We start from the raw sequence: 24,483 nt of genomic DNA on the forward strand, positions 1-24,483 counted from the left end.
TGACGATTTTATGACTTTAAATTTCCAATTTCTGCAAGGCACATTCTTGTTTTAAATGATGTAGACCTGCATGAAACTCTTCCATTGTAACTTTAAGTTTAACCAGTATGCACAAACAAACTTGTTAGTCGGTGAAGTTGCCAGTCAGGAACACTGGGAAATATGCAACAGGGAGATATGCGACTGCTGAGTATCATACTCAAAACGTCGACTTGGTTAAAAATACAAAGAGTATTACCCTTTCAAATGAAAATTACATGTATGAAAGGTCTTGCATCAATTGCTTTCTTTTCTTCCTTTTAGGCTCATGTTTGAATCATATTATCATATACTGCTCCAGCGAAGAAGAACTAGAGACCTGGCTGGGGCACTTGAAGGAACAAGTTGAGTTAAATGGTGGAACTGTTACTTCATCAGAAACCAAAACATATGCAAGGATTAAGGTATATTAGTTGATTTACCAACAGCATGGGATCTGCTATGCTGGCAGAATGAAACGTGGGAAAAATAAAAAGCAGGCCTTTGATCTTTACATGGAATTAGGTGTATATCCTGTAATGAGGCCAGCAAGAAGGAGTGGCCTGTCACGTGATAAGCACAGTCAGACATGAGAAATCTAGATGGCTCATCTGAACTCCGCAACCTCTCATCAGCAAATCCAAACATCCGGTTAGAAACTAAAATATAACTTTAAGTGGTAGATTATTATTATTATTATTATTATTATTATTATTATTATTACACTCCTTCTACTCTGCATTCACAATTCAACAAAAGTAGATAGATAGATAGATAGATAGATAGATAGATAGATAGATAGATAGATAGATAGCACTTTTTCCTAACAGCTCTTGAGTCATGTTTGGCTTTGAATGCCTGTGAAGTTCCTGTGAATATGTGGATTTTTCTTCAGATAATTTGGTTTACTTACACATACCAAATATATATGCATATTAAGTTAATTACAAGCTCTAGATTAGGCCAGTATGAGTGTGTGTGTGCGTGTGTGTGCATTCCAGATGTGAATGTGCTCTTCCCAGTGTTGATTCCTGCCTTGCACTAAATGCTGCCACGATAGTCTCCAGCCCCAAATGACCCTAAGTTAAAGTAAGCAGATTAGAAAATGGATGTGAGCATTAGGTTAATTTGGCAACTTAAAACTGTTGTATAAGTAATGTACATAAGTACATAATGTGATATGTTACATCCAAGGATGATTATTATATTGTGCATAATGTTGCTTGGATAGAGTCTAGCTTTAGCAGATTCAGAAAATGCATGTAAATAATACCTGCAATCTTTTTCAAGAGGAAATGAGTATAGGAAAAAGATACATCCCTCATAATAATAATAACAATAATAATAATAAAAACTTGTTCACTTAAACAAGTTCTCCAACCCATTCATCCATTGATCCATCCACTCATTTCCTAACAGATTTGAGAGCAAAGGCAGGAAAAACTTCTTGGAAGCTGCCAGATTATTATGTATATTTAACGATTTTTTAATTAGAAAATATAAATATTAAAGTGTTGTTTTTGAAGGAATGGATCACCTTCCCAAAATGAGAATATTCAGTACATGATAACTATATACTGTATTTCTTAGAATGATCATTTTATACAAGGCATAGAAAAATAAATGAAACATCAAAGATTTAATGCCTTGGTATGTCTACCTGAAAAGGTTTTTGGTCTTTTCATGCTGGTAAGCTCACTCACTTGCCTAAAAACCACATTGAAGTTTTTCTTCCTTGATCAACTCTTAATAATCTAGTCACCCAACATCCCCCCCACATCTCCCGTGCGGCCAGCTGCTCCAGTCTCAAATGGCTTGTGTTGAAGACAGAGCTCTGTGTTTTTTGCGTATCTAAGTGACTTGGCACTACAGCATACATAAAAAACCTTAGCCACCTCTTTTATTTAAAGAGGCAGGTGGCCCTTATATACTCTGCCTCATACACAATTGCAATAAACAGAGACAACCAGTCCCAGAACCACAATGCTTATAATGTGAGTCTTCACACTGCCTGCAAGAATCACATGGCTTCTTCTGTAAAATGTTAAGCTACATTTTGTGAAGCACTGGTTCTCCTGTTCTCCGAATCAACTGAATGTTGTCCCTAGCTTGAGCACCATCTAGAGGCCCCGATGAATCAATCGCTCCTAAATCTAGCTGTCTCCATATGTCTAGACACTGTAAACTCTACATGGAAAAGCTCCAAAGCAATAGCATGATACTCTGTCAGAATACTTTTATAAATAATCTACAACACCCTGAATGAACATGTATGTTTCTTAGAGATTTAGAAACTCTTTAAGAATTAACTAAGATGAATTTATGTAGTAAGTTTATGTCTACCCAGAGATAGATAGATAGATAATAAATAAATAACAGAAAAACAGATTTTATATATATATATATATATATATATATATATATATATATATATATATATATATATATATACATACACACTATGGTCTGAACACACACTATAAAGACAGAAAAAAAAGAAAAACTTGTGAGCGGGCAATCATAATCACAATGAGGCATTATGCAGGTGTATTGCTGTTGGTATACAGGGAGCTCCAATGGCGTTTCCTAATATGCTTCTGCTGAGTGACTCATTGGCTGGAAGTCCTCAATGTTGGTGTGTTAGAGAAAGGATATAGTTTTGTTTACATTCTCTCCTTTGCTACTACGTCCAGGGGGTCCAGAGTGCATTGGATAACTGTGTCTGCCATTTTAATTAGCTTGTTGGTTCAGTGATCCTCTATTGAAGTGATGCTTCCAGCTCAGCACACCACAAAGTAGAAAATCATGCTGGCCATCACAGGGTTCTAGAAAATGTGAAAAATGTCACTACCCAAATTAAAGGAAAACAGCCTCCTAAGAAAAAGGTGTCTGCTCTGCCCTTTCTTACGTATTTATAAATCATGTGTGGGTAATCCAGTTGTTTTCAAATATGTATTTTTACAAGTAAGTGGCTGGCAGGTTAAGTAACAAGGTGAAGGTCATACAATGATTCAAAGGTAAGGGCTGATCTGGAATCATTTTAGCTTACACTTTATTGCTTTAACCAGAAAGCCACATTTCCTGCTCAGTCTTTTACTTTGGCTATAAAACGTAAACCACCATGATTATGCCAGTGTGAATCATGCCTTACATCCACTGCAGCTGCTATTTGATCACATATCGTGTCAAACAGCTGTTGAATGGCATTGGGCATATCCCAAGATATAAAGAAGTCAGATACAAAACTAGTTGTCCTCCTACTTCTTCTTCTTCTGCTTGTCAATATTTTCAAATAAGATGCTTAATAATAATGTTTTTTTAAAGAAATTTGACTTTTTTTTTAAATTTCAGACTTATAAATGTCAAAAATAGAAAAACTGAGTTGGCAGCAAGTAAAAATTTGTAGTTTGAGATAAAATTAAATATACAGTAAATGTATACCGGTAAATGTTAAATTGCTAAATATGAAGTATTACATGCAATAATGCATAATTTGGTGAATGTATCTCAACATAATCTATTAAATGTAATCATATTAAAAAATCATCATTTTATATTATCCCTTTTGTAGTTCTCATTATCACAATGTATTATAAAAAGTATTTAAGAAGATTATTTCAATCAAATTTCAGATGTCTGATTTCAAGAAGGCACAATCAAACAGCACAGAACAAACAAAGAAATCCACTTTAATTTTCAAATTACTCTCTTTTTTAATTAATATCTTATATAATGAGCAATATCAAAAGAAAGGCCAGAGATGCTAATCTGCTTCTCCATTTATAGCCTGCAGAGTACTTGAAAAATGGGCACAAAACACCTGAAGCTGGTATGAGATAAAAGGTTACACAAGTAGAAGGAATGTGCCCTCAAATCAAACCTAAAGAAATCTTTACTTTTTTTTCTTTCAGAGCAAAAGAGACAATGGCCAAGAGAAAGAGGAGCTGCGTAATTCAGTAAATAATGAGCCCATTTATGAATGGGAAGGCTCACAGAGGGAATCACTGGGTCAAGTTGCCTTTGTTTCCAAGGTCAAAGTGCAGCATTTACCATGCCAAGTGAGTAAACTGGTGTCTAAAGAGTTTTAAACAAAATAGTCACTCAATCAATATTTTATTCAGCTCTTTTAACAGTATACATGCATTTAAATTATCAAATATCAGACTAGTTGGAACTCTCATTGCTGGGCACCAAAGTTTGAAGTCACCCAGAAAAGTACAACATTGCATGCTGAATCCATACAAAGCATACAAGTGCTCTCCTTCAGCAAGTGTCCCCACTAGTGCCATAATAAAGGAGTCATTGTTAAAGTCCTAGAAGAAATCAAAGGGGCCTGTGAGTTACAATATATTGTTGGGCACAGTAACAGGTCATTTTTAATGCATTTGAAACACATTCTCGCCGCAGTATTCTAAGGACTGCAAGCAATAAAAGGGACAACCCAGACAAACTGACATACCGCCAACAAAAAATATATTTCTCTGTTTCGGAAAGCTGTTCTTAATTGTACAGATTATTAACAAACAGCTTATCTTTAGATTTTTTTACATAATTGATTTGTAATAGCTATTCTAAATTATGCCATCATTAACATGTATTTTTATATGAAATGTATGATTGGTAAAGCATTATATGTAGGGATGCAACAACTAATCAATGTCATCAGTGGTAATCTGTGATAAAAATTGTCGCGTTGTTATGCATTATGGACATCACTTCATTGACTAAGAGCAACATTAATTTCTTTCTATGCTATGGTGGACAAACAGGATGTAAGCAGGATTGGAGGATCAAGAGCCAAAAAAGTGTGAAATCATATCCACCTCATATCTTTTAGGAAATCTGTGTCTTGAACGATTTGTAAAAAAAGAGCTCAGTCAGTACAGGGAGCACCACTGTAAACACCTAAAATGAAGTGAGATTGGACTGATGGTGATTCCTCACTAATTTACACATAAAGATAATGTGAAAGAACTTTCCATGTCATTTTCTCTTGTGTCGTATGGCAGTTCAAAATCACAATTTGACAGTGCAGAATCCTAGTCTTCAACAATATCCAAAATGTTTTTGCAGAGTGTTTTTTATTGTGCAGGTGACTCAGTTCTTTTAACATTCTTAGCTGCCAGCTAGTGGATAATATAAAGCAATACAACAATGCAACAGTTTCACCGCTTAATTATGATTTCAATCTTCTACCACATTGATGTCAATAGTGTTAAGGTTAGGTTAGGGGTAGGGTGAAGGTGTTAGCATAGACTTTACAGTTATTAATAAGACTTGGTGCTATGCAGTTTCAGAGAGTACTCATATAGTTGTTTTGAAGGAAAGCATTGTGTAAGTCAAGTCAAGTTGGGGAGCATGTACTGGTACAGTGCGTTGCCGCACCCACTACACGACAAAACAGCTCGGGATCCCAGTTGGCAACCCCCCCAGGCAGGCACGCGGTCTGGTCCCACCCTCCAGTAATTACCCTCTATCTGCCACAGCCAGGTGTTACGTGGGCGACCCCTTGGCCTGGTCCAGCCACTTGGGTCCCCAACAATGAGGATCTTACTAGCTGGATCACCTTCTGGGAAACGGTCCACAAGGCCATAGTACCGTAACTGGCGGTCCCTCACAATGCAGGTAATGTGCCTCATTGTGTAAGAAATGCTAATTTTTATTTTCTGGATAAATGCTAGCACTTTTGGACAAATTAGGTATTTTTAAGCCCCCGCTGGATAAGTTCATCAAAATAATCGGCCAACAAATCAATAAACAAAAGGTATCTTAGTTGCTGCCATAATTATATAATTGCTTCCTTTCTGATGCTAAATGAAAAAAAAATTCTGTTGCTTTTGTGAAATTTAGCAAAATAATACAACTGAGCTAAATTAAACTGTCTAGTACATGGCTGGCACTGCAATCTTGCTGTTTATTCTACCCTAAATTTAAACTAATGACTTCTTGTCACAAACTACATTATTTTCTTCCTTTTTAACATTTTTACTATAATTATAATGAACACAAAAGGTTTTGAAATTATTCTTTATCTTTATAATATACCTTAATATGCATTTTCCACCAGCTTTCACAAGGGATATTGCTATTATCTTGCAGCATTTCAAAATTTAACCCACTGTACATGAAATATTCTTTGAGAAACACTCACCTTGCTAAAAAAACAACTTTTCTTAACTTGCCTGAGCAGGTGCCACTTAACCGGTGTAACAGGTTCCATTCACACCCTTACCCAAGAGGGAAATCCTTAAGACAACTTTCTTTCCCATGAACAGCTACCAAACCTGTTTTCCTTTGTACCTCACAGAAACTGATGAACTGGTATGTGTGACAAAAAACAAAATAGTAAATGACCTCCTGTTCATCTCCATAGGACCTTCACAACAGACTCTTGGTTCTGTATCCTGCGACCCTGATTATGTTATCAGATGAAGACAATTGCCTGTTCTATAAGGTAATGTATATAACAGGATGTAATCCATTCTGGTTGTTTTTTGACTAGGGGACAGTGTGGGTATTTGTTGTAGCTGGGACCCAGACAGCCAACATTAATTTTTATACCAACTCCTTCATCGATAGTTAGATATTGAATGCCTTCATATTCTAAGGTATTTAGGGAACATGACTTGTGCTAATGCTTAGCTGGTTAAGGGGATTAGATTAAAATCTCGGCTCTGTAACTTTCTGTTTGGATTATGTTAGTTTTCCCTCCCAGACTCCAAAAATATACATGTAAGGTTAACTGGCAAATCTGAATACACCCAGTGTTGGGATTGTGTTTCAGTGTGCAAAGCTAATGGAAGAGGTTTTGGCTTTATACAACCTTAAAGATGGATTATGTGGACAGACTGATGATTAAAGTTATACTGGTGAACAGCATAGTTTTTTATGTATGAGGAACTTATTGGTGGTTGTGGTAACTAGTTAATAAGCAGCACACACAGTAGATGGTAAGATGTTTCACTTGTAGAAAAAAAGATTTATCTTTTAACAGTCTTTTCTAAACTTCTAAACATAATAAAACAGATTTAGGTTGTTGTAATTTACAGTGATGGCCCTCTATTGAATGTGTGTGTTTGTGTAGACGACACTCGAGCAAATGACACGGCTTACATGGAATGAAAAACTCGAAATCAAGTTTATCAATACTGCCAATAATTCCTGTTTTCTTTTATTACAGGGAAAGCTTCCTCTCAATGCAATCACAATAACCACACACTGTAATGGTGATAACCCCAACAGTTTCATGATTGAAGGTAAGATACTGAGACACTACTACTTGTGTGCGGACAGGTATTCATATCAATGAATTTGAGAGAACAGTGCTATTCATGTAAAACTCTAAAATACAGGAGACCACTGCCTGCAATAGAGGATGATATTAGAAATATACTTTTATCTGGGATGCCAAAATGGGTGCACTTTCTTTATGTTTTGTTTAGTTTCGACCAGACTTCAAAATTCTAAATAAAATAAAGCAAAGGTCAATGCAAAGCTCTTCAAGCATAGCCAAGAAAATCTTTAAGATACATGTCCCTTGTTAGTAATGTCACTGTTGATATCTAATGGTATGAACAATGTTTTTGACTCCTCAGGAAAGTTGATTAATCCTATAATCATGTCATGTATGGATGAATGTGACTATCAGGACTGGCTGCACCATCTCAGGACTTTAGATGTTGCCATTGAAGGACCACCAGGCCATGTCTATGACCCAATCTACACACCCACTAAAATCGAGGTGAGGAATTTGTAGACAATCAGGTGCCACACATTACTGGCTTCCGCCTTCGTAGTTATGAAATCAAACAAAAGGGAGTGAAATGAGCTGACAAGTTTTCTAGCTACAAATATGCAGTTTTAAAACTACAGTTAAAAAGGAAGTATTGCATAAGTGCAGCAATACAAAATGTCAAGAATCAGTACTATGAGGATGTGCTGGAAGTGGAATGAAGGTGTGGTGAAAAGAATCAAAGAACACTTTCTAAAATGATGAGTAGGAAAGGAATTTACAAAGATAAAAGAAAACAGACTCTCTTATCATGTAATTTAAACCTCTTTGCTGATGGAGTGGTTTATATGTCACTCTGAATTACCTCAAGATTGAAGAGCACAAGGCTCTAAAAGAGTTCAAGAACACTAAAGAGTAGAACTAGGGTTTGGAAAAAAATGTAAAATATAACGTCAAGAAAAGGTGAAACCCTTTTACATTTGCACCTAAGCTTCAAATTACTTTGTTAGATGAAGTAAGTTCAAAAGAATCATTTACAAAATTGTGTTGATTATTGACATTTCTGTCCATCTATCCATCCATTTTGTATAACCGCTTATAGAGATCAAGGTAGCCAATCCCAGCAATCATCCAATGCAAGGCTGGTACAAATAAAAAATGTGCATGTTTATGGTTTACAGAATGAACAAAATATATTTTTAAAACAGCTTAGTTAATGAGGGAGTTGTTTTTTCAGGATATACATTCTTGAAAGATTTAGAAAATGTCATTCTGGGTGGTTTGGTGCATTCAATTTTTCACAAGAGAAATTGCTAAAAACATTTACAAAGTTAGTATTTTGTAGGGCCTGCTAAGTTACTTGTTTAGTAACAAACTGGGTTTCACACAATGATCTTCTAAATAAAATATTTATAAGAAATCATTATAGGTGGATTTGAAGCAGAACTTTCTTGAAACATTTACAAAAAAGTAACATTTTATAAAAAATCTCCAGAATGTGGTTGTTGGTAAATTATGAAAGATAATTTTTATAAGATTAACAATATTCTTTTTCAGCAAATTAATTCCATGTGTTTTCATTATAGAAATTGCAGGAATTGATAGTAGCACTTACAAAAATTTGAAAAGTGTACACAAGACTACTTTTATAAGATTAGTTAAATCATTTTTATGTTAATTTGCATCTGACAATGTTTTGTAGTATTCACAGAAGGTAAGAGATTTCCAAACTTGCAAAGACTATTTGTTTCTGAAATCCCCAGAAATAAATGTTTGTAACACTCACAAATAATTTTCAATATTAATACATTTATGCTTAGTTCTCAGCAAACACATTTTGGCACAATTTACAAAATATATACAATGGTCCTGCAATTTTTACAATTCATCATACTGTTGGTAGAGCTTTTTTTTCAAGATTTAAAATATATTTTGTACATTTTTTTTTAATAATTGTAAGAGGGTGGCATGGTGGCGCAGTGGTTAGCACTGCTGCCTCGCAGTTAGGAGACCTGGGTTTGCTTCCCGGGTCCTCCCTGCGTGGAGTTTGCATGTTCTCCCTATGTCTGTGTGGGTTTTCTCCGGGTGCTCCGGTTTTCCCCCACAGTCCAAAGACATGCAGGTTAGGTGCATTGGCGATTCTAAATTGTCCCTAGTGTGTGCTTGATGTGTGTGTGCCCTGCAGTGGTTTGGCACCCTGCCTGGGGTTTGTTTCCTGGCTTGCACCCTGTGTTGGCTGGGATTGGCTCCAGCAGACGCCCGTCACCCCGTAGTTAGGATATAGCGGGTTAGATAATGGATGGATATATTATATAATAATACATCTTTTTAAGCCCTGCAAAAGAATATTTTTAACAATCTACAGCAACGTACAGCAGACCACTTCTGCAGAATTCACAAAGAAAAGGCGGTTCTAAAATTGTTGATAAGTTTTGTACAACTTATAGAAAGTGATTTATCACAGTATTTAAAGCCTAATTGTTTCTGAAATTAACAGGATATTGGTGTTTGTCATACTAGAAAAAATACAATTGTTAGGTAAAATTCAAAGATGTTTCCTTACAAATTTGTAAGACAGTTTTATAAGATTCAGAAAAGGGCTCTGCTTAAAGAATAAAAACAATTTTACAAGTTTAAAGAGATTTTTGGAACAAATGGCTCAGTGTAGAATTGGCAAAAGAGATTTTTTTTTTGTTGACTTGTTTGTATTTGCACACAAAAATATTTTGTCCTTGTAGAATTCAGAAAATATTATTGTTGTAGGTCATGGTAGACAGATGTTATCAATACTATTATGTAAAATTAAAGCTTTGTAATTTGTATACTTGTAAATTTTCATAGAACATCATTGGAATTCTCTAAAGTATTTGCTGACCTGGGAAAACGTTTTTTCTAAACTTCATGGAATGATTAACAGACGAATTTGAGGCCAAGCCTTGTGTATGGGTCACAAATGACAATATTCTTGCAAGATCCTCTGTTCTACTCAGACAAGATTATTTTTGTCCTTTGGCAACAGACTTTTCTATATTTATGGTTATTAATTTTCTAAAACATGTACAAGTTACCTGTTTGCATAACTTGCAAAACATATCTTTTTGCAAGATTCATAATAATCTATAGCTTTAGTTGCACTGTTTTTTCATAAAAAATTTGCCAAAGAACTTGTGCATATTACAGAATATAATTTTGTAAAATGCATGTATAATCTGAATGGCAGAGATATATACTGTAATGTCATTGTTGTTAATAATTGTTTCTATGAGCTGTCAGAGATTTCTTATTAGATGTATAATATCAGTTGTAGTTTAATGTGCAGTGAATAATTTTTGTAGAGCTATGCTTTATGGAAATGGTTTAAATTTCTCTAATACTCCCAGCAGGGAGACATAGATATAGGAGTGCTTAAGACATTCACATTCTTTGGCAGATATCCATTTTGCACGGGTGGGAGGCTTGGTCAGATGCCAGGGATATCAGATCCCCCTTATCTCCAAGGGTCTTCTGCTGTAGATTGTGGCAATCAGACTGGAGGGCTGCTCACAAAAAATGTAAACCAAAGTGGAGAGGGATTTGTTCAGCTTGACTAATTGAGGGTAAACTGGTCATGGGTCACACTCCTTCATAAGGCATGTTTTTAAAACTGAAAACCTTTGTGTATTTTTTCACTTATGCACACCAATGGCTCATATGCATCTCTAGGTGTGTCCTTTACTTGTTGCAATTAGCAAACCTATTTTTTTGATCTCTTATTAATGCAGTCGCCCAGACACTCGATGGAGTCGTGTGAATTGGATTCTAGGGGCAGCTGTAAGGTCTCAGAGAAGGCGCACAGCTGGTCATATCAACCTCCTCGTGGGTCTGGAAAAAGTCTGTTCGAGTTCCCCGACGACCTTGCATCACCAGGATATACTGAACCGCTATGCGTAAGTGGCAGTTACAGTTAAAATGAAGGACTTCTGTCTGAGGATTTCTTTAAATTATTCTGTACTCGGTTACATTCAAGATTATATCACACTTCTGAAGGACAGAAATTTAGCTTCTCTACACTGTAAAAAAATGTCAGTAAATGTAACGGTAAAAATACTGTAAATGGTAAAAGTAAAGTATCTTTTCTAAAAAATGGAGTTACCTTATGTTCTACTGAAAATTACCTGTATATCTTAAACAATACATTTCATTATTTTTTACTGACAAGTTCTGTATAATATCGATATTTTTCACCTTTAAAATATATGCCACATACCGTTTACTGATACATTACAGTTACACTGAAAAATGGTTGTTAATTTTACAGTGCAATAATGTTAAGTGGCGAAGGTAAACAACTGTAATATACGAAACGGTAAAGCGCTGTTTCAGTAACACCTAAGTTACGATATTTGCATAAGGAAACGACACGTTTTACCATATTGTTCCTGGTGAACCGCATACCTTTGAACAGGATGGAAAAAACATAAAGTTAGCAGACTTATTTTTCCCTGCGTGCTGAAGGATTTTTTTAGGTTATGGAAGCTGATTTATTGTGGGTTTTATTCGATAAGCTGGCACACCTGTAGGACATCAAACACCACAAAAGCAAACTTTACTTCTCCACCAGACAATGAGCTGTCACTTCCATAAACATTGCATTGTTTTCAATGTGTATAATTAAATGATACTATTTGCTATTGGTTGTTGTCACTTTACTGATTCAACTGTGTACTGGGTTTAATCCTCACAATACTTTCTTTTTTTATTGATTATTTGTTACAGTGAATGGGTTTCTAGTTATAGTTAAACATTCCCTTCTGTTGGAATGTGTTATAAATAAAAAACTGTTATTTACTACAAAGTTATACTGTAGACCTAAAAATACTGTCACTTTATTTATTACGGTAAACTTCTGACAACCTGGCTGCCAGTTTTTTTATCGTAAATTTAACATTTTTTTTTTTTTTTTACAGTATAGGAGAAACCAGGACCTGCAACTTCTGACAAGTATTAACAACCAGATAACCGCACTTTCCTTCTCTTTACAGTATATATCAAGCCGCCCCACATCCTACGAAACGCAGACAACCCGTCAGTTTAGCGAATCCAGCGGACTGGAGTCATCAAGTGAAGAATCCTTCATACATATCGAACATTCAAAGCTGAGAAATTCTCCTCGTGAAAGAGATTCGTACGCATCGATCACGGATTCATTGTCTCCGCTATACAGCACACCTTACAAGCCAGGTCGCGGCTGCCAAAGAGACAAGGTAGGCCTGAAATGCTTCACGCTTTGACCACGATCAGGTTTAAATGATTCTTCCGTGATACGGTCATCCCTAAGCATTACTACTAACATATTCATACAAGCGTACATATTCTGTGCAAAATCCAGAGAAACCATGAAGACAAATTTATTACTTGGCAATTGTTCATCAAAAACATAAAACAATCTAGCGCAGACTCTTCCTTTCTCAGCCAGTTAGTGAGCATTGTGCCATATACGCTGCTGCAACGTTACCCATTACTGTACATTTAAATATATGCACAAAGTAGTTTTACTTTACTTATGTGCAATTTAATGTATGCGCGTGTGCCTGTCTTCAGAGAAGACCACCCTTAGACTAAACTGAACCGAGGTTAAGTCCGTATAATATTCGTTTGATAACTTGAATATGAAAACTTTGCTTTAAGTCGCAACTTCCATTTTCCCATTGAAAACTGAAGTCGTTACACAGTATTTGTTTTTTAGTATTGTGCCTAAACGAGAGGAATGAGTCTGGAGAGTAATACAAAACTGGCACACACCTGAAATCCTCACAGTCGGGTTTGAACCCGTGGCCATTAGAGTCGCAGTTGGTCAGAGCTTAAACTAGAAAAACGCCTCAGGCTGTTGGTGCGCGCCAAGCGTGTGCCCTCGCGCCAGAATTTTGCGCGCATTCTAAGCCAATCATCAGCAAGTAACAGCGGAAGATGGCGTGGTATGCATCGCTATCAGTACCAATAGAAATAGGAGCTGCGGCCGTCTTCATGACAACCAAACGTAGCACAATTATACTGCAGCAGAAGCAACCTGGCCAAAGGTATTGTATCACTTTGATAACTTGTTAAACAAAACTGATTTCGGTGATGTCGTTGATATCTTTGAGATAGTCGGTCGCCCGTACACTTCACAGTTCTATCCCTTATGTCGTCGTACCCTTTGGAAGTTTATTTCCGCCAATCAAAAAATATTATTATCAAAGATTGCAGCTTTTGTCGTTATTATCGTGAACTCGTGTTCTGTGATTGTCAAGTGACAGCTATTGACAGAGAGATTAAGCACTTGTGTAGCGTGCATTCAGGTGACAAGAAATGCATTTAGTTTTAGTCAGGGTAAAGTTTAGAAAGTTTAGTGCAGAAGCTTTAACATAGGCATAGTGATAGCAGAGCTGTCGTTCACAATCAGCTTGGGGTTTACATGTTCTCCCCATGTATTTGTGGATTGATTGGCATCCACGACAGCACTTAACTTAATACTGATGCTCTGTGCAAGAGAGGACAGAGCCGACTATACTTCCTTAGAGGGCAGGCATCCTTCAACATCTACAATAAGATACTGCAGATGTTCTATCAGACGGTTGTGGCGAGTGCCCTCTTCTAAGCGGTGGTGTGCTGGGGAGGCAGCATAAAGAAGGATGCCTCACGCCTGGAGAAACTGGTGAGGAAGGCAGGCTCTATTGTAGGCACGGAGCTGGACAGTTTGACATCTGTGGCAGAGCGACGGGCACTGAGCAGGCTCCTGTCAATCATGGAGAATCCACTGCATCCACTGAACAGGATCATCTCCAGACAGAGGAGCAGCTTCAGCGACTGACTGCTGTCACCGTCCTGCTCCACTGATAGATAGATAGATCCTCAGTCTATCTATCTATCTATCTAACTTTATATGAGTACCTGTTTTAACACTTAATGCTGGAAATGTGTCAGTAATTTGTCTCTTTTAAAAAAATATATTTAGTTCTTCATTTGCATGAAGTTAGTAACATCCATCTCTGAAGATTCAAAGTATTAACATTGTCCGCTGTGCCACTAGATCACACTGTCTGAAAATGTGTATAAAAAATAACTAAATGGACACTTTATAGGTTTCTGCTACTGGATTGCACGCTGCTCACTCTTTTCAATTTGAATGTACAATTGTGCCATGCAAAGGATTGGCATACCGTCTACCACATTTGCTTCTTGCTTTACACGGAGTACCGCTGCTGTATCACTGGATTTCTCTGACCCTGAACAACATTAAATGTATACTTAAGACTTTTGTTCAGATCTTGTTATTTGATTGTACCCATGCATGTGCTAAACTTCTACTTTATTAGATGTCACTGAATGGCTGGAGCATGTATGTGCACATTTTTGTAACCGACCCCAGCAGGCAATGTCTTTGTGAAATTACACAGTTCTTTTGTGAAATAATGCAATAATTATTACTTTTCAAAAATATATTTTTTTATTTTCTGAATGGCAGGAATAAGCTCCCATACTGTGCCACCATCACTCTGTAATTTGAAAGTTTGCTGAATTATTTTATCAGTACATTGAACTTATTTCAGTTACACATAAACTTTAACAACAACAACAGTTTAACAAACAGGATTCAAATAAATGACTGACTTTATTCAACTTTGTCTTATGTTCACTTATAAATCAGGAATCACTTCTGTTTAGGGTGGCACGGTGGCGCAGTCGTAGCACTGCTGTCTTGCAGTTAGGAGACCTGGGTTCGCTTCCTCGGTCCTCCCTGCGTGGAGTTTGCATGTTGTCTGTGTGGGTTTCCTCTCACAGTCCAATGACATGCTGGTTAGGTGCATTGGCGATCCTAAATTGTCCCAAGTGTGTGGGCTGGCGCCCTGTCCGGGGTTTTTTCCTGCCTTGCTCCCTGTGCTGGCTGGGATTGGCTCCAGCAGACCCCCGTGACCCTGTAGTTAGGATATAGTGGGTTGGAAAATGACTGACTGACTTCTGTTTAGCCAAATTACCATGTTTAATCAAATGTGATTTTACACTTCCATAAATTGTTGCAACAAATTGCCATCTATTACAATACATCCTTTTAAACTTATCCAAAAAGTTACACAAGCATTATTTATTATTATATTTATTTATCCTCAGAGAATTTTCTTTCAGCCATAAAAAGGAAGACAAAGGATAATTTACTTCTATTTACCTGATGTGAATTTTTGTAAAATTAGGTATTCAGCAGTTCATTGCAATAGAAGACCTGATTTAATTAAGATTAACTGCTTCTTGTAGCCATATGGAAAAGGAAAAAGTGCTCATGTGATTTAGGAGGTGCATCACATTTGCCCAAAGTGCTAAAATCAAACTAGTCCAAAAATGCAACAAAACAGAAATATGGAAAATGTAAGTCTATATGCAGTTGTTAATTTTACCATTGACTGTAAAAAGTGATAGGGATTACAAAACCCTTGGGAACATACATATAGTACATTGTTAAACTCACTTAATCCAACTGAGGATTGTAAGGGGAGCCAGCAGCACTAGATGAGACTCCAGTGACTTGAAGAGCCCTCAATAGAATATGCAGCTGGCAAATCTTATATTTTCTTTTTCACCAAGTAAAACAGATAGACGAAACTCTAAAGACAGTTATGAAAAATAAACTGAAGATGTGACCCAAACTTATTTTTTACCAAGGTTTAATAAATAAACCATTTGAGAGAGGGGTGCCTGTTCATCTGAAAACACTCTTGTGCAATGCTGTGGTATGAGTACACATGAATGATTGTCCATTGTCTGTGTTTAATGCTGTAGAATCTAATGGCTTTGTTTCAACTTGTTAATGTAACTTGTTAATGTAAAATCTAAGAGATTATTTCAGGTGCAGTAAAAATTGACTGTAAAGGTTGAAAACATGCTTTTTAAAGTAAAATCCTTTGAATGCCTGCATATTTGATTTGCATACAATACTGGTTAGGGTACTGTTTTATCTAGAAAAAGGTAATTTCCATTAACAACACATTGTAATAGGACTTACAAAATGGTATGTCTATGCAAGTTACTGCATCTCTAGAGACATCACTATTCCTCTGTCCAGTCTTACTGCCTAGTTTTTAATAAAGTTGCTGATCAGTCATTAAGCCAAGCAGAAAGCAGTCCTCAATGCCCTAACTTATACCTTTTTCTTTCCAGGATATGAGGAACAACGTCATGCGGTTTGCGGCAGACAAACTCCCCCATTCCTATTCTTCACCTGTGTGTCGGCAGCAGTCTGGCCCCCCATCAGAAAAAAAGAGATGGAGTCCCGATTCCACCATAAATGAGATTTGCACAGATGCACCTGACAGATGGGAAGGCTGCGGAGCATTTTCAAAGTTTTCTTTACTCCCTGCACCTCCAGGAATGTCCATACAGCAACAAGAAGTTAGTATTATCTATATTTGTTTTACTCCATTCATGATGGTATCTAACTAAAGTTGTCACTTAGTATGAAAATTGATGTTCCCAGATGAAAAATACAAACATGGGCAGATTTAACACAATCAGTGGCTGGAATTTGAGTGCAGGAGTTGTGAAGTAGCAATGCTGACCATTACATCACCATCCTGTCCACTTTAAAGTTACTTTAAAGGTATAAAGTAAGCAGAAGGGAGACAATAAACTGAATTAAAAATAAATAAATAAAATAAACTTTTTGCTCTCCCAGTAATAGTGGGATCCTGGGGCTGCACAATCCATGTAAATTACAATAGAGTTGTACTGAAAGGTGGGATTTGTCATTGATTACGAAATTAGCTATAAAAAAAGTAAACAGCAGCAGCACTCTGCTGGCTCTGATTTGAATGAGACCCTTACATATATAGTGTATGAAAGAGCTTTCTTCATTTCATACTGCACATCTGTTGGCAGGAATGCTGACAAGTCATGACAATTGACCATTTGCATAATTTTTTCATTTTGTTTTGCAGCAAGTGGACACATTGGAATATGACCAGGATTTGTTGGGCTACCAAGAAAGTGAGTTTTCATTGCACAACTGACTTTGCTTCTAGTGTAAAAGTTTATTAAACGTGTAAAATGAAATTTGGAGCTTCATTTCTGGCTTGGTAAGGACTTCAGTTGAAATGGAAAGAACAAAATGAAATGATTGACTAACTAACTAACTAACTAGCTAACTAACAAACAAACTAACTAACCTGAGTGAAACTACTGGGCAAGCTTGAAAAACAGAAAAAAGTGCAATTTTATTAAATTATTCTAGTAAACATGGATTATATTTTCAAATGAATTGGCTTATAATTGCCTGTTTTTAAGGAAACTCTTGTTTAATTTTAATTATTACACAGGACAAGGCCAATGCCAAAGTGTATTATTAAATTAAAACTGTTTTGGAATTTCAAAACGGGAATGGCACATAGCAGTGTGAACTTGTGGAATATTTTCACAATTGAAATACACTTCACTTTGTGGACAGAAAGCACCTAATGAGGACACCCTGTACTGCATCTGCTTTAATTCAGCAGCGAAAAAAAAAGAAATATCTATGCTAAATTTTGCTATTGTGGTATCAGCAAAATGCTACGAACTACAAAAATGTATGACTTTCTTTCTAGATGGCTCTTCTGCGTACAGTGCGTTATTACAAGTTATTGAAAACTACAGCCAACTCAAAAAGGGTATGTTGAAAAAAAAAAACAGAATCAGGAAGAAAGGAAATCACAAAAATAATCAATCAGCCTTTAAAGCCTTCTTGGAGGCAATGATTTTTATTATGATCAGCAGAAACATGAAAAGAACTGCAGATATTTATGATTGCCCTCTGATTTCTGTGCAGTTAAATCTATCCAAATTTGATTAGTCTGTAAATGATTCATTTACGAATAACTTTTGTTAAATTTCTTATTTTTTAAATAAGTAGTTTTAAAATGAAAGCCCATTCTTTTACCTAATGAAATTTTGATAAGGTAAAAAGAAAATGAATGGTTGGATTAATATCTTGTGAGATATTCATGAATATGTCTTTGTGAGAGAGATATGTACAGAAATTTAAAAAACTAATTATTACTATTATCAATTTGGCTATTTCTATGTGACACCTATTCATTCCATACATTTCTGTGCCTCATTACTATTACTTAATTGCTGGGAGGTGCTGCCTAGGCCTTAGAATTCTGAAAATTTAAATATAACAAAAATATTTGTCACTATTCCTTATGTATCTCTTTCCTAACTAATTTAATTTAGGTCAGAGTTAAGGGGAGACAGAGCCAATCATCAAAATGTGAGCAAAAGACAGAAACTAGTTGTGTACAAGAGTGCTTGCCCGTTACAGAGTTTGCAAAAGTTGGCTTTTTAAATATAAATTAAATATCGTTATAATAAAAATATACTGAAAATATGACATGCAGTATCATTTTTACCCATTAATGCAGTAAATACCGTATAATTATCATAAAATACATAATCCTAAAAATAAAGCATATGTATATGATTATTATAATTTAAAATCTCCTTATTATACTTATGAATTACTAGATAGATACCCAGGCATCATGAAACAGCATTTTAAAACTGTGTGATGAGCACAGCAACTTGTTATTATGAACAAAAGTTTCATTACTATGATTATAGTAAAGCACCTTGAAAGTATAAAGTTACTAGGGGTCTCTGCCCCCTGCTCACTTCGCCTGCCCACCCCCGGGTTTGGTTAACCGGATACACAATTTAAAGAGATTGTTATTTTCTGAGGAAATGTTACATATGCATTATTTTCACTTTTACTTTAAAACATTAGTAAAAACAATATTTGGAATTAACTTTTCTTCAAAATCGCATTGAATTTTGATTCCGTGTTTTGTCTTACATCATGACAACGCAACATATATCTGCCTGTGAGTGAATATCATTTCTTTCTCTCTAATAAATAAAATGACTTTTTCGAATGTTTGTCCATAGTCTTACTTCTTCACTTAGTCGTTGATGTGTCATCTAGATTCAGTCTGCCAAAAGCATTCACACGACTAAGAGCTTAGAGCACAGGAATTGTGTCTGACAAAAGCATTCACACGACTGAGGTTAGATGACCGTGGTCTTTTTTGAAAATAGTTGTTAGTAGCGGGTGACTTGAAAGAATCTCATGTTAAAAGTCTCTGTCTCACAGGACTTCATACCGCGCCAACGTTTTTGGAATCTTTTAATTCTCACTGGCAACGCGAATTAGATGATCTACAAGTCTCCGACTTAAAGTTTAAATCCGAACGATATATCTGATCTCTTTTCGCTGTTCTGTTATTTCACTGAGTAATAATTTCTGTTTCTTTGCGCTAATGCAATCTTTCCTATCCTTTTTTTTTTTTGAGACTTTCAAATTTTCGTACTTATCTCTAACCTGCTCTGCATGTGTATCGCACCAACATTTTTGAATTCTTTACAGCGTTCTACCTTGTCATCTAGTCTTTGACTTTTATTTCCGGCTCCGAGCATGGTGAAATCTCTTGTCACAAAACTGGTCTCACAGGTCGTATTAGTGTCTCTCTGACAAAATCACGTCTTATCTCCTTCCAAGATATTTTTTGTAACAGAGAGATATGTTGTTTGCACTCAGCAGCCCTCAGTTCCAAACCTGGCCTGGCACAAACACTGAGTCCTTTGTAGGTTCAATCATACAGCCAAGCAAAAAAGTGTATGCTATGTGCAATCTGTTAACAGAGACCTATAAATAAAGTGTCAATTTGACTGAACATTATCACAGGTGTTATGCGCATGTAAATGGTCATTTTTAAGAAACAAGGTTTCTGCCTTAACTGGGTTATTCACCTTAACCTTGTTATGTGTATGCATGTCAACATACTGATATAAACAAGTAGCATTACCAGCATATCATAAGATCTTAACATAACACCCTATACAGAGATGAATAATCACTTTCCGGATGTTTTGTTAGTGTTATCAAGACCAAAAGAAGCTTTTGTTTAGGTCTTATTACACAACAGTTTGTGACTAATACTGTAGATGCATTATACATAGTAGCTAGACTAAAGTGTTACCGGATGGATCTTACAAGGAGACAACAATCTAAAATTACTCATGCCTGCATCCAGCATTTACCAAACCCGCTTATCCTAGTCAGGGTTCTTATATCCGCCAAATTTTGAAATATTTAATTATTATGAGAGGTATTAGATTTTCTAAACCTCTTTGTACATGGCATAACTACGGCTTAAAGTAAGTCTTTCATTAGATCACACCATTGTTTTCCTTTGTGTTTATATATTTCACCTACTAAAAAAATTGAGACTGTCTCATTCTCAGATTTTTCTTATTTAGGCCATCTTTTTCGATATTAATAAACTCAGTCATGCAGCAAACTGCATATATAATATCATGTCTGGTTTGCGAAAAAGAAAAAAATTAAATAAAACATAAATTTGCGCATATGAGAAGTGAGCACATTTACATTCAATCATATTGCCATGTGAAGAAAGGTATACAATGCAATAAACTCATAATAATTAAATATTTTGGCCTGGGATGAGCCAATGTTGGTGAGTGAGTGCGACCTGGGATAGACTAAGTGCCTCATCCAAACTTGGTTATTCTCTGTGACTCTAAATTAATGTGTATATTATTTACTGCTTTAACACACAACTCATAGTAACAAGAAATGTATTTCATAGCTGAAATATACATTTTCATTATAATGTTTTATGATTAGCAAATAACTAGGCACAGGCTGGGATAGGCCCCTTGAGCTAAGAGACAGCCTGTATAAGCACTGCACCATTATGGCAACCTCCATGTTTAGAAACCCAACTTTTATCCTGGCCAGTAACCTCTATTGAATTGATTTTTTTTTCTTTGATTTCCCATTTTCTGTTTTGAAAAAGGGATGCTTGATTTCTACAATGACTATCAGGTAAATGTTTGCGTAACCATGTGTTATTCTTTTACTGTGTTTCAATTTTTAAAGTGCTATAGGAACTGGATGAGCTCAGTCCAAAGAGTTATACTTAAACCAGTAACAGAGCACTGCACGAATACACTTGACTTATAGTTTTCATCCTCTTTCCTGTACAATTAGCATTTGTTTGCTCAGAGGCTTATGCACTTGCTGCTTCCTGAGCTTCTTCTCTTCTTTCGTCGGCACCTTTTTGTGTTATTTAAAACTGATTAAGTCAGATTTTGTGTTGCAATTACTTAGTACGTTTTTCTTAATTTTTCACTTAAGCGGGCACTCAAGAATGATTTAAGATATGAAAAGGTAGAGGAAGTGATAGCGAAGGTGGGAGAGATAAGAACGGCACTCGTAAGCATGCGCCTCATGAATGCCCTACTGCTGAGAGTTGATTGTACAATAAAATAAAAATAAAAAGAGGAATAACCTTGGAGGTCAATCATCACCCCAAAAGCGGATAGTAGACATCACATAGTATATGTGTACCAAATTTCAAGTCATTTAAGGTGATTTAAAATCCTGGACAGACAAACGAACAGCCATATTATATAAAAAGATTTGTCGGCTTGCTAAATTAGTTGATTGCTTTCTCAAGGTTGTCAATCCATAGGAGACATTTCTGTATGTTACACTTAATTCATATTGCTCAATGTAAGACTCTGTGCTGGTTAAGAAGTAACGTGAATGGCCAACTAACCCCTCATACTTACTCATCAGGTTTCTTATGAGGCCTGTCAATTCACCTAAGCCTATTCTCTGATTTCAGTTTCTGACCATTTGGAGCCCTTCAGACGTAACCAGCTTAGCAATGATTATGACAACATCTGGGAGTTCCATGAGGAGCCTGCTCACGCACAAAACTCTGTCGTATCCCACCGGATGCATTTTCATCTGGGTGGGGAAGATATCAACACTAAGTCAACACAGAAGAGATGGTCATAATCATGAATGCAGCCAAACAAAGGAAACTCAAACAGCAACAGTGATAAGCAGCCCTTTAAAACACCTGATCTTGGCTTGGCTTGGCTTCAGATATGATGACCGTTTGTGTTTACATGGGAGGAGTGTTGGTGAAAAAAGAAAAAAAAAACGGAAATGGAATGTGGCCTGAGGAATTTACCTTCACCGACAAAAGACAGCTGACTGAGCGTTCTGGTCATCTGAATGGCAGCAAATGTTCAAAACTAACCAAAGGGCTTATCCTGTCAGACTAGGCAGGAGGATCAGGGAGCAGATTTATAGTTTTCAGCTGTTTCTTGAAATCTTGTTTTATTATGTAAGTAAATGGGGAATGTACCATGAAAAAGGTTGACATATTGTATTGATTTATGTAATAATGGGAAGATAAGAAAGATCACATTGTTAGGTTGGGTGATGATTAACACAAATGACAGCAGCTCTCCTTTAACAAGTTTAAAGAAACAAAAAGACGATAAGGTTATTCATCACGGGAGTTCAGGTTCTGTAACTCTATAAAGTTTAATATTCCTGATCTTATTCTCTTCAGGGTGTGTAAATAGAGCCAAATAAACAACATTTTTACAAGTAATTTAGATTTATGTTAATATCATGTTCTGTACATATCTTCAGGATGTTTTTTATGCATAAGTGTAAAATGTTTCTGTTGGAACATCAGTGTGTACTTTTTGTATTTATTTATTTATTTTATTTAAATGGTTGCTTTTCCATTCTTGCACTTTATTTTGTACTTGCGTTTAAATGGACTGTTTGCAGAATGTATTACTGTAATTTCAATGTAATAAATGTTTTTGAATCTTTCTCAATGCTAACACGTGCTTGTCGATGTCATTGACACGAGTGTGTGAATGTGCCCTGGGTTGGAGGTTCCTCTTTATAACGAATGCTGACTCCAAGTGACCCTGTACAAAGAATGAATGACTGCATGGAGTGATGGAAGACATGAGTGGCCCAGCACTCTACTAACTGGCTAAAGAGAGCTACTAGTCAGGTGTGAGCCCATCTACCCTACACTCCTTTCCTTTACTTCCCATGGTAGTGCTCATATTCAGAACTTGGCAGTGGTTGTAGTGGACTAGCACTCATTTCAAAGTGCATCTTCTAATCCTTGTGGTACCAAATTGGATTAACTGGAGTTTCATAATGGATAAGTGTCTAATAATAATGAAATATTAAAATATTAGAACGAACTGGCTACCTGCAATATGTACATTGGCCTTTGGGATGCACTTTTGTGGTCTCAAACCCAAAGAATGCTGAAGAATAACTAAAGGCAACGCAAAGATGGGAACAGGATTTTAGAGGCAAAAATACCACAAATGAGGCACCTCCTACAGTCCACAACTTTTACTTTCCTTCCTACTATCCTTACTATCTTCTTCCTCCTCCTGCCAGAAGGACTCTCATCCACTCTGCCCAATGTTAAGTTCCCTGGAGCAATGGCCCCTTTCAAGTTGGATCTTCAGACTACATCTGTGGTCACTTCAGGTCTCCTATGAAGCACTTCTAGGCCAGACTTAACCCCACAAAACCAATAGACCCTTGCTGCGGACCTCCAGAGCGCCACTCCATTGAGGACATTGTTGTTTTACAACAACAACAACAACATTTCTTTCTATAGCACATTTTCATACAAATGATGTAGCTCAAAGCGCCTTACATGATGAAGAAAGAGAAAAACACAAAATAAATAAGAAAATAGAATTCGGGAACACTAATTAACATAGAATAAAAGTAAGGTCTGATGGCCAGGAAGGACAGAAAAAGCAAACAAAAAAAATCTGCAGGGGTTCTGAGGCCACGAGACCGCCCAACGCCCTCTAGGCATTCTACCTAACATAAATGACCTCAATCAGTCCTCATGATATTCAGGGTTCACATGGAAGAACTTGATGATGATGGTCATGTGGACTTCTGGCCTTTAATCCATCAATGTATATATTATAGTAATATGTCAGTGATAACACCTAAGATTGGAGTTGGCGGAGGTGTTTTGTGGTTCAAGGCAAGTAGATCAAGTGACAAAAACCTAAAATCCAGTTGGCTGTTCAGTGGAGCTAATGAATCGCAGAGCTGCAGCCACCTCCACAAAACACTACGGTTGTCTGCCCAGAGTTGCCTCTGGTGGCCCTAGATATCCCTGCCAGACCATCTCTAACAAAAAGAGGAAATAGCTCTGCAGCAGCCTCCTGCCTGCAGTTACAGTGGATAACTTTAACTTTGCTTTACATCCCTTGAATAACTCCAGTGTCTCTCTCTCTTGTCTGTACATTCATCGGACATTCATTCTGTGGCAGGTTAAGATTGGCCTCCTGTCCAGGATGTG

At 36.4% G+C, this 24,483-nt stretch overlaps 1 protein-coding gene across 1 annotated transcript in view; it reads left to right on the forward strand.

The window, feature by feature from the left end:
- Nucleotides 1-22,944, forward strand: part of plekhn1 (pleckstrin homology domain containing, family N member 1) — a 38,676-nt gene extending 15,732 nt beyond the window's left edge. The window contains exons 6-15 of the mRNA XM_039755562.1: nt 304-443; nt 3,930-4,076; nt 6,392-6,472; nt 7,199-7,274; nt 7,614-7,759; nt 11,011-11,175; nt 12,271-12,492; nt 16,418-16,648; nt 17,194-17,242; nt 21,946-22,944. Coding sequence (XP_039611496.1) covers nt 304-443; nt 3,930-4,076; nt 6,392-6,472; nt 7,199-7,274; nt 7,614-7,759; nt 11,011-11,175; nt 12,271-12,492; nt 16,418-16,648; nt 17,194-17,242; nt 21,946-22,121 — 1,433 coding nt within the window. The 3' untranslated portion in view covers nt 22,122-22,944. The remainder of the gene's footprint in view (nt 1-303; nt 444-3,929; nt 4,077-6,391; nt 6,473-7,198; nt 7,275-7,613; nt 7,760-11,010; nt 11,176-12,270; nt 12,493-16,417; nt 16,649-17,193; nt 17,243-21,945) is intronic.
- The last annotated feature ends 1,539 nt before the right edge of the window (nt 22,945-24,483 follow it).

The sequence above is a fragment of the Polypterus senegalus genome, chromosome 6, assembly GCF_016835505.1.
Source record: "Polypterus senegalus isolate Bchr_013 chromosome 6, ASM1683550v1, whole genome shotgun sequence".
Classification (NCBI taxonomy): Eukaryota; Metazoa; Chordata; class Cladistia; order Polypteriformes; family Polypteridae; genus Polypterus; species Polypterus senegalus.